This window comes from Zingiber officinale, chromosome 8A (assembly GCF_018446385.1).
Source record: "Zingiber officinale cultivar Zhangliang chromosome 8A, Zo_v1.1, whole genome shotgun sequence".
NCBI lineage: Eukaryota > Viridiplantae > Streptophyta > Magnoliopsida > Zingiberales > Zingiberaceae > Zingiber > Zingiber officinale.
The window spans coordinates 55390691-55401918 of NC_056000.1; the positions used below are offsets into that span (position 1 = coordinate 55390691).

Genomic DNA, 11228 nt, shown 5'->3' on the forward strand with positions numbered 1-11228 from the left:
GTTAGGCTCATATTTGAACAATGAAGAGGAAATAGTAAATATGATATAAAAGATGTTTATTAAAAAGAAGTTCACAAAAAAGATATGAAGAAAGTACAAAACACCTTAAACACATCAAAATCTAAGGTAACGTTATGTGGATGCATCAATAAGGATCACTCCAAATATAAGTGCCCTAATCTAAAAGAGGAGAAGCTCAAGTCTTTAAGAAGAAGAAAAGTGTTCAAGGTTACTTGGGATGTAATTTGCACTAATAATATAACTCATGTTTTGATAAATGATAAGAGACTTAAAGTTAGAATATTTTGTAGTCTAATTGCTTTACCAAATATGCAGGAGTTGACTGGTCTAAAGTACCCGACACTAGGATGAAACTTGTTAGGTCCGCGAGACTCGATAGTTGGTGAGAAGTGCAGATAGGTCTGTAGGGCTCGATATCTTGCGGGAAGTCCAGTTGAATCTGCGGAACCTAACAGCTGGTCGAAGTCTAGTTGGATCTACGGACCTGACAACTGGCAGGAAGACTTGGTAAGCAAGTCAAGCAACTGCAAGTGATAAGTGAAAATAAGCAACTGGATAAGAGATCCATTAAGAACGCATTCCCCATTGAGGGAACTGTAGGTGTCGGTCCAACTTAGGTCCATTTGAAAAACCTAAGTTAAGATCTTGACTAGATCCTGATCTTGAGAAGACAGGATCTACTTACTATTATTTTATTGTGATGTGCTAACTCTGTTTTACAGGGTAAATATATTTTCTATTGTCTGAACTAACCCTTTTTGCAGGAAGAAACTGCTGAAGAAAAGGGGAGTCCGGATGCCCGGACTAGCTCACCCGGGAGGGTGCCGCGGGCACCCGGGTGTTCCAGGCGCCCGGACCCGAAAACTCTTCTAGAAGCTGAGGTGGAGCACGTCGCGTGGTCCAAGCGCCCAAAGGGGTTCCAGGTGTCCGGAATGAGCCTGTATAAAGGTCTTCGATCAGGAGCTTTAAAACAACAACTGCTACAACTTTCACTCTTGCGCGATGCTCCAAAAAAGCTACTACGACGCTGTGAAGCTTCTTCGACAATCGACGATCAAAGCTTTCTTATTTTCTTTGTTATTGGTAACATTGCTTCTAGTTCTTGTACTTAACTCGTGTAATCTTTTGAGTTATTAGTGGATTGTCTAACGAAAGCACTCGACGAGTGCGTGCCTTGGAGTAGGAGTCGTCGAAGGTTCTGAACTAAGTAAAACTTGATTTTGTTAGCATTGTCTTTTATTCTTCCGCTGCATACATGTTTTTAGTCGCAATTTTTGACGAATGTTATTCACTCTCCCCTCTAGCGTTTTTCCGATCCTACAAGTGATATTATAGCGAAACCGTTCTGAATTGGTGAAACCAACAATCGAGCAATGTGTTGCTTTTTGAAAGAAAATTATATATCATTGTTGTTTCCCTCCGATTTTTTTTTTTAAAATTCTATTTTTATTTTTTCACCATCAGTCAGAATTGGTGAAATAACCTTTTTAATAAAATTTCTCATAATATTATTTTATTATTTTTATTATCATTTTTCTTAAAATTCGTGTAATACTACTCGAATAATTCTTTTTATTTCCCGCACTACTTATCCTAAGGTGTAGTCTTGGAATCTTTGTGAGTTTTCTTTTAGTGCTGAAAAATGGTGTACAAAGAATTACACGGGCGAAATGTCAATGAACCACCTCCATATGAGATGTACAAGAGACGCAAATTCAATTTGTGGAGAATGCAGATGGAAACTTTCATCCTTATGAACGACTCCAATGGCAGCATAACACAGAGGCGATTAACCCAAAACACAGAAGCCAACAGAAAGATAATAAATTTAATTGTAAAATTATTACCTAATGAAATCACATACAGAATTGGAGAACACTGAGATGCCTATGAGTTCTGGACTCATCTAACCAAGCTTCATGAGAAGTCGATGGAACTAGAGGATCAAGTCAAAAGCGAGTTAAGACTCAAGTTCAACTTAACGGAGAAGCCTACTGAATTAGGGGATGTGCTTAAGGTTAGTTTAATTTATCAAAATATATATATATGTTACTAGTAGTTTAAATAATCTGCATGATAATTTAGATAAATAGGAAATTATCCCATGTATAGTGCATGATAATCTTGATTTACATTATCTAAATTTAAAACTACAAAATAATCTAGATTTTGATCAAGTCAATTAAGACTTCAATTAAATCGGCATCAACCTGGACCTAGTCAAACAAAATATTGACTAAATCAATTCAAATAAATTAATTAATTCGAAATTTTAAAATTAAATAAAAATTTAGGAATAATTAATTGAAATATTAGAATAAATTTGAATTTAAAACTTACAAATAAGACAATAGATTGAGATAAAATTAATAAATACCTTAATAACTTATTTAATAATCTAAATAATATCAATTTAGAAAATTCTATCCAAACTAAGATAATTTAATTAACAAAAATTTAAATGTTAAAGATAAGAATATAAATAAAACTAATCTAATAAATTTAAATTATAATATCAATTTAAAAGACGAAAAAATATAAAATTAAATACTTTGATAAAATTAAAATTAAATTTAATAAAATTAAAATTAAATATTAAAAATAACATAAGATAATTTAGTAAATATAAAATTAATAATTAATAAAAAGTTAAAATAAATTTTTAAAATATATAATTCAAATAATTTAATCAATTAAAAATTAAAAATTAATAAAAACTTAAGAATTAAAAATAATCTATTAAAGAAAGATAATTTAATTAACTTAATAAAATTAGAATTGAAAGAAAATTTAAATATTAAGTACACTCCCTTAAAGAAGAACAATTTAACCAATTTAATTAATTTAAAATTAAAAATATAAATTAAACATAAATTACAAGTCATTAAATATGGATGAAAACTTAATCAAAACTTAATTTAACATAATCTAAGTTTAATAACTGAGGAGAAGACATTAAATTAGTTGGCACTTCTAAAATAATAGTGTACTCGACTAGGTAATCAAGAATTAGTTTAATTAAGGACAAAAGTTTAATTTGACAAACAACACTGAAGAAGTTTTGGATGATAGTAGATTAGGAAAACTGTCTATGCATGTCTATGAATATATGACTTCGACTTAGTGCATTTGGCTTAGTGGAACTAATTAAAACTACGCCTTGTCAATCCTAGCTGATTAGATCAAAGTTTCGTTATTAAGTTCAGTGGATAAAATTATTTGAAAAATTTCGTAGGTATAGTTACTCTAATGATGCTCATGTGACTCACCAAAGCTTTATTCAAAGAATGTCTGTTTGTTGAACCCAAAGCTAAACTTGAATCTAACACAAGTTAAATTAAATCTTGAAGTTCAACTTAATTCATCTCACAAAATCATTGGATCTATTTGTCTTAAAATGTAGATTAAAACTTAGATTAGGTGAGATGAATAAATATTAAATTAAAATAAGTTAAAATAAATATCAATATTAATTTAACTTTATCAATTTTAATTTCAACGTTAATTAAAATTTAACTTTATTTTAATTAAATCGTAATTTTTCTTAGTTAAAGATTGATTCAAATTGAACTTTAATTTTATTTAATAACTTTAACAAATTTAACTCTGAATTAATAGAAACTCTAAACTTAGTTAATCCTAATTTAACGTAATTAAGTCAAATCTAATCAAAATTTAAAAATCAAGTAAATGAAAAGTAAATTATAACAAATACCTTCAATACGAAAATTAAGTTGTTTTAATCAAATAAATATACTTTCTTTGTAGAAGACTACAAGTTTTAAAAAAGAGATTTTAAAATTTAAAACTTTCCTTATTTGAATTAGGTCACATGGTTTAAAAGAGAAGTTTTAAAAACTTTCCTTATTTAACCATCCTCATGATTTTTTAAAAAAGAGTTTTAAATTTAAAACTTTTATTTTTTGTAACCATGTTAAAAAAAGAAATTTTAGAAGAGAAGTTTTAAATTTTAAAACTTGGTTTTAATTTTTAAAATTTTCCTTTTTTAACATCCACTTTAGGTAATTAAAAGAGAGCTTGTAAAATTTTATAAGAGCTTTCCTTCTTTGCTTATAAAATTTTTACAAGAATTATTTTCTTCCTTTTGAGGGGTCGGCCACCCTTGCTTGGTACTCAAGTAAGGGGCCGGCCAATCAAATCAATGACTGATTCAATATTGAATTAATCAAGAGAAAAGAAAAAGAAAAATAAAATAGGAAAAGGAAAAACAAAATAAATATTTTAATTTTTGTAAAAAGTCTTTCCTTATTTGTCTTGGGCAAGTAATATAAAAGAAGGGGAGGGGAGACTTCATGTATCATCAATTCTTATTCTCTTGTTGAGCTCTCTATTATGGTCGGCTCTCTCTCCCTTCCCTTTCCCCTTGCTCTCTTTGGTTCCTTGGTGGTGGTGGTGGCCGGATTTTATAGAAGGAGGAAGAAGGATTTGGGTGGTGTTCATCTTGGAGGATCGTCGCCTACACGACGTCCAAGGCGAGGCGAGGAATACGGCAGAAGATCTCGAGTTTATTAGCATACAAAGAAAAGGTATAACTAGTTATTGTTTTCCGCATCATGCTAATTATTTTTCTTTGTATGAATTCCAAACACAAGAGGTATTAAATTCTAGTTTTTCGAATTTGTTATTCGAGTTTGTGTTTTTTTTTATCTTTCGAATTTGTGATTCGATTGTTCCTTTGGTTAAACCTAGAGTTATATAAGGAAATTAAATATTAGTTTTCCTTAAAAGACTTTGTCTAGGCGGTGATGGATGCTCCCATACCCAAGAAGGTCATGTGCCTCGCCATGCAGTTCTGGAAGTCAATTTTGGAAATTAATATTTAATTGAATTTATAACATAGGTTGATTTGGATCAATAGTGTTAAGTTTCGCTTACGATCCAAATCTAAATCATTAAGAACAGATAAGTTAAATTTGGAATCAATAATGTTAAGTTCCGTTTGTGATTCCTAATTTAACTTCTAAAGAACACAATAGGTTGTTTAGGAAAGGTTCGACACTTATATAAAATTTTTGTACAGTGGAACCGGTACGATCTTCCTAGGACCAACCAACATATATACAGTATCTATGACTTTTTTAATCTTATACCAATGAAGTTAATGGATTATATTATTTATAGGGATATTTTGTACCCATTAAGTATGATATCATTTAAAGTTATATTCGTATGTTGTCTATAATCACATATAACTCAAGTGGGAGATTATTAGATTTAATATCCCTTAAGGTGAGCTTACATGTGATTTAAGACTTACGATACCAAAACTCATTAAGTGATATAACTTAAGGTTATTGGATATGGATCTCATATATGTAGAACTCATTATCCGCATTTATTAGCATATATAGGTTGATAATGAATATAAGATTTTACAACATCCTTTCATGTCTGACCTATGACACACAAAGGAACGAAGCACGTAATATGTTTTTTCTTACATTGAGAAATGCCACTACCACAATCCATACCCAAATGGAAGGCAACCCAATGAGCATATGAGAGGAAGCGCAGTCTCCTAATGTAAACTCAGAGGTATCATTTAGTTTTTTTCACAATTTATATTGATGCATCTCGTCATGATCAAAAGGATGTTAAAATTAAGTTTTATGATCATAGTGTCAAGGGGAGCTCCTAATATCATTTAGTTTTCTTTGCACAATTTAGGTACACTTTCCTACTCGTGGGAAGCACTAGATGAATTATATGCCTTATGGCAATGTAATTATTGCATTTCTTGCATCCATGAATATTAGGTTATTATAACCTAGAGACGGACTATGAGGAATGTTTGAAGTGAACATAATCATCTTTTACTATAACAATTCAACATTTATCCAAAAAGTACAACCAAATAGGATCAAGGCAAGTTTCTATTGTTTAGAAGCAAGGAGGACAACAAAGAGACATGATTCGATTTCAGACACGTTTAAATATTATTTTTAAGTTATCTCGTGCTCCTTATTTAGGAAGATCGTTCGGCTAAAACTGAATAGGCCATCGTGATTTATCACATTTCAGAGTGTATGGGCTTTGGCAAAGTCGCTAACATGAAGATTTCACTTTTTACCTTGAGGAACAACTTGACAAAGAGTAAAGAGATGAGAAGAAAACTCATCTAGCACAACCAAAACGACCACCGCCCCTTGGATGACATGATCATTTGCATAACTCAAGAAGGACTTCACAATGCACCCGATCGAGCAATGGATTTTGCAAGAAATCCTACGACCTCCATAAATAGGGAAGAGCAATGTCACGAGCAAATTATTGATATGCTCTAGGGTTGAAACCTACGATAACAACCTCAAATTGATGATTAGATTATGGGAATCATATGATTGTGTAGGCTAGTAATCTTTTTATCTTACTATTTGATGATGACATGATATTGTCTTTTGTATTACTATGTTTGATTAAGAGTTAACCACAATGAACTTGATTTAGCTTTATACCTCCTTTCTTTTACTGAAGATTATTTATGACAATGGTTTCGAAATTTCGCTACCTTCAAAATTTCAGCTTAATGATGATGGACAATTTATAGAGTATGATGCTAGAGATAGATAGGGTAAGAAAGGTGCAGTAATGGTGAGAGCAGATCCTCTTGTCCTCTTATATAATTACGGTCGGATTTCAGACTGTGATTCCTTTTTGGATTAATTTAGGTCGAGATAGATGATCAAAAGTTGCTCGAAGATCGCCCATCACTTGGCACCCGACAGCCCAGCTGCCCTCTCACTGCCAACGACCTTTGGACGGCTTTCGGTCGTCTGTCCCAATCCAAACTACAATCAAGATAAAAATGTAAATCTAGGGAGGAATCACAATCAATTGAAATCTGATCATAATTGTGGAAGGTGCGAGGAGTGAATCAGGAAAAAGTGGACCAGAGGATCTGGACTCACTGATTACAATCTCTCTCTAAATTTAGAGAATGAAACCTCTACCCTAAAAATAAAATAATATTTCTTTTAATCTCTCTCATTTTACTTAATCTTTTCAATCTCTCTCCTTTCACTCATTGCATAAATATAATAATAAAAAATAGAAGAAAGAGAAGAAAAAAATAAAAAAAATTAAGGATGATGATAATTTTAAAATATTTGATGTATGTGTGCAGTGAAAAATAATTATTTAAATTTAATAAAATAGAATATTTACCTTAATTTAAGATATAATAATAGATAAACTCACATAGATGTTCTAATATTTTTATTTGCTGAAAAGCAAGTCAATCAAATTTGGGTCGTTGGTTGTTTTGGAAAATATAAAAGTCTAAACAAAAATAGATGAAAATAATAAGCATTTAATTCATTTCCAAGCTTTATACCATTTCTTAAAAATATAAAGATTTTATACAAAATTTATTTTTCCATTTTCAACATATTAATTTATCACTAAAATTGAATATAATTTTGTTTTTATTTTTGTTAAAAATGGGGCATTTAATATTTTGGGTAAAAATCAAAATAAGCTGAAAATATGATCCGGCACCTGATCCGGCCGAGACGCCATTTTCACACGAAAAGAAGCCGAACTAATAGAAAAGCAGTCTCGGATCGACCACGAGGCGGAGCTACAACCGAGGTGAGCTTCAAAAATCGAAAGCGAAGCTAGAACTCAGAGCCGCCTTCTTCCACAAGATCGAGGAGGAGGAATATGACCGATCTATGTTCCTGGATCTGGATTCCTCCGATCGAGGGGACGAAGCAAGAATCGAGGGAGGAGGAGGGCTTTCGCTCGACCAAGAGACGGAGAAACGGGGGAGATCATCGCGGACGTGGAATTTTGGCAGCGGCGTTAGAAATGGCGATCAGCCTTGATGGACGGTCGGAGATGGGCTTGGATAGAGATCGAACTATAGACGGTGGATGATCATAGTGGATCGGCGCTGCATTGGATTTTAGTCCCACATCTGTAAGCCGTGGAGGGAGAAAGCGAGCCGAGTTGCTTAAGACACAGGCCTCGTCCAACTTTAGACCATACTTACCTGGACGGGGTCGACGGGCGATCATGAAGGTCCGTGGCCTAGATCAACGGCCTCCATTGCACTCTGGAGGCGCGTTGGTTTACCATCTCCCCAAGTGGGAGAGTGGACGTCATAATTTGTGATAGAGGGGGATTCGCGCCTGCGCGGCCCCTGTTAATTTTGATAATTAAATTTTTAATGTCTAGCCTACTAACTCGTTACAGAAGGCCTGTTTCTCTCTGCCAAAGAGAACTATCAAATTTCCATCGGCGGCTTTACCTTTTCTATTGCAGACGCCATCCGTTAGTGTTGTTGATACATTAAATAATTCACAAGGATTGTTTTGAGGTCATTGATCTCTTGGTCGGCAACTGTTACGAACAGCTTCCTTTCGTTTTTAGCTTTGAGTAGGAATTTATGAAGTATGATGATGATGGACAATTTATATAGTTTCGTTTTTAGCTTCCTTTCGATTTTACCTTCGAAATTTCAGCTTAATGATGATGGACAATTTATATAGTATGATGCTAGAGATAGATAGGGTAAGAAAGGTACAGTAATGGCGAGAGCAGATCTTCTTGTCCTCTTATATATAATTACGGTCGGATTTCAAACTATGAACCCTTTTTGGAATAATTTGGATTGGGATAGACGGCCAGAAGTTGCTCAGAGTTTGCCCACCACTTGGCACCCGGCAGCCCAATTGTCTTCTCATTGCCAGCGGCCTTTGGGCGGCTTTCGATAATCTGTCCCTATTCAAACTACAATCTGGATGAAAATATGAATCTAAGGAAGAATCACAGTTAATTGAAATCTGATCATAATTATGGAAGGTACCAGAAATGAACTAGGAAAAAGTGGATCAGAGGATCTGGACCCACTGATTGTAATCTCTTATGGTAGAAAATTATTTATAATTTTATCATAGTATCTCTCTATATAAATTTTGGTAATTAAATTATATTTTAACATTATTGGGTTTATGAAATTTATTTACTATGATTTAGAGCATCCACATCAACTATCCTATCCAAAAATTTTACTATAAATTTTGGATAGGATAATTAAAACCTCTTTATATCAGTTACCCTATTCATTTCCTAAATTTAGATTTGTTGAATAGTGATTGTCTAAATTTAGGGAATGAAACTTTACCCTAAAAATAAAATAATATTTCTTTTTAATCTCTCTCCTTCACCCTCAATCTTTTCAATCTCTCTCCTTCCACTCATTCCATAAATATAATAATAAAAAAATAGAAGAAAGAGAAGAAAATAATAAAAAAAAATTAAGGATGATGGGAATTTTAGAATATTTGATGTAGTGTGTAGTGAAAATGATTATCTAAATTTAATAAAATAAATTATTTATCTTAAATTTTAGATATAGTAATAGATAAATTCACTTAGATGCCCTAACATTTTTATTTGTTGAAAAGCAAGTCAATCAAATTTTGGTTGTTGGTTGTTTTGAAAAATATAAAAGTCACATAAATGCATATTAAACAAAAATAGATGAAAATAATAAGCATTTAATTCATTTCCAAGCTTTATACCATTTCTTAAAAATATATAGATTTTATACAAAAATTTATTTTTCCGTTTTCAACATATTAATTTATCACTAAAATTTTATATAAATTAAAAAAAAATTGTTAAAAATGGGTCATTTAATATTTTGGATAAAAATCAAATGGGTGTCTTAATCATCTTTTTCTAAAAAAAAAATAATTAAAATGTCACATCATAATTCTTTCAAAATGCTTATTTTATTTTGATATGTTTAAATAATTTTAATCAAATTAACAAAGAATATTTTATATAAAATATTCTACGTATAGTATTTTTGATAAAATTAAATCGATTTATTTTAAATGTAAAAAAATATATAAAACAAACTTGCATTAATTGGATAATAATGCCAAATCGAAATTGCAGAGGCGAGCAGAGTACAGCAAGCACACCGCCATGGCCTCCTCCACAGCTCGCCTCTCTCTCCGCCTAGCTGCCGCCCTCCTCCTCCTACTCGCAGCCTTCTACATCGGCCGCCCTCTCTACTGGAAGCTTGCCGCCACCGTCCACGAGATCCGCCAGAACCGACAGTCCGTCAAACAAGGTACGACACTGTTTCCCATCTCTCTTTTGTCACCTCTTCCTTTCCATCCTTGTTTAGGTGGATTATGATTGCCTATTTGGATGAAATTTTTTTTGAAGATAATTCGATTTTTATTTATTCTTTTGGCTGGGTCTAGGGATCTCGCAGTTGGTCCTCGGGGCGCAGAAGTCGGTGGGGTGGGTGCATGATGAATTCGACTCCGGAGCCAGCGATGATCGGAAGGATCCCAAAGCTATCAGTAGAAGGATCCTCGGGTACAGATCGGATTCTTCACTGCCTCGCCCTTTTGCGTAGGGTAGTCGTGGAGTCGAGACTTATCCATTGCTCTGGTTTGTCCCCTTCCTAAACCTTGTTTAGATAATAAATTTGTGGCTGTAGTAATTTTGTGACTATGTTCGAATTGTATTCTAGCGAATCTCATGGACAAGGATTTCTCTTTCTCATTTCATGTTTGTTCATCAAAGCTGATTTCAAATTCTCTCGTGTATATGAAACTGAGACATGGATTCAATTTGATATTGCATGAAACAAATTTATCTGATGGAATGTAGGAGTTATATGCCATGTATGGGATCATGACGTGTGCCTCCTTATCTAGAGGTTGCTCATATGTGCTAAACTGATAGGGATAATAACTAGGATTCAAGGTGTTGAGATTGTCTATTAAATTTGCAGTTGCTGCTATCTTTCTTTGTTAACAGTGCCATTTTCAATTTTTGTTTGTTAAATTTTACTTTTGCCTTTTGAATTGTCTTGCAATTCCTATAAAACAGGAGGTGATTGTTACTTATTTTTGGTTGATATGAATAGATCTGGTAGATCTGCCTAGTATTGGATATGCTCTTTTTTGAAATTTGCCTTTGATACCTATGATACTATTTCCTTGTCTGTCGTATACCACAAAAACCTATCAATAATACTAGTACTCTTCCTTGTAGTCTTTCAACTTCATATTTTTCAGTTGTTAAGAAAAGCACCAATGCTGAACTACTTGCATGGTTTGTGTATGTCTTGCAATAGGACTCGTCAGTTTGAAGGTAGATAATAAAGGCTTGGGCTGCTTGGCATATTCAATCATTCCCTTATCACTTTCTTATTC

At 32.8% G+C, this 11228-nt stretch overlaps 1 protein-coding gene and 1 non-coding gene across 2 annotated transcripts; both read left to right on the forward strand.

Moving 5' to 3' along the window:
- Positions 1–8027: 8027 nt before the first annotated feature.
- Positions 8028–8189, forward strand: LOC122013007. Its single transcript, XR_006120396.1, has one exon. It is a non-coding gene; the product is annotated as a U1 spliceosomal RNA (small nuclear RNA).
- A 1739-nt stretch (positions 8190–9928) lies between these two features.
- On the forward strand, positions 9929–10670 carry LOC122009121. The gene is made up of 2 exons (XM_042565139.1): positions 9929–10129; positions 10266–10670. The coding sequence occupies exons 1-2, from the start codon at positions 9982–9984 to the stop codon at positions 10421–10423; spliced, it is 306 nt and encodes a 101-aa protein (XP_042421073.1). The 5' UTR covers positions 9929–9981; the 3' UTR covers positions 10424–10670.
- The last annotated feature ends 558 nt before the right edge of the window (positions 10671–11228 follow it).

Bases quoted from the DNA above. Each gene is read 5' to 3' on its own strand.
- LOC122009121 (XM_042565139.1), top strand. From the start codon at position 9,982: ATGGCCTCCTCCACAGCTCGCCTCTCTCTCCGCCTAGCTGCCGCCCTC. The intron at 10,130-10,265 runs GTACGACACTGT...GGCTGGGTCTAG, and splicing joins CCGACAGTCCGTCAAACAAG to GGATCTCGCAGTTGGTCCTC.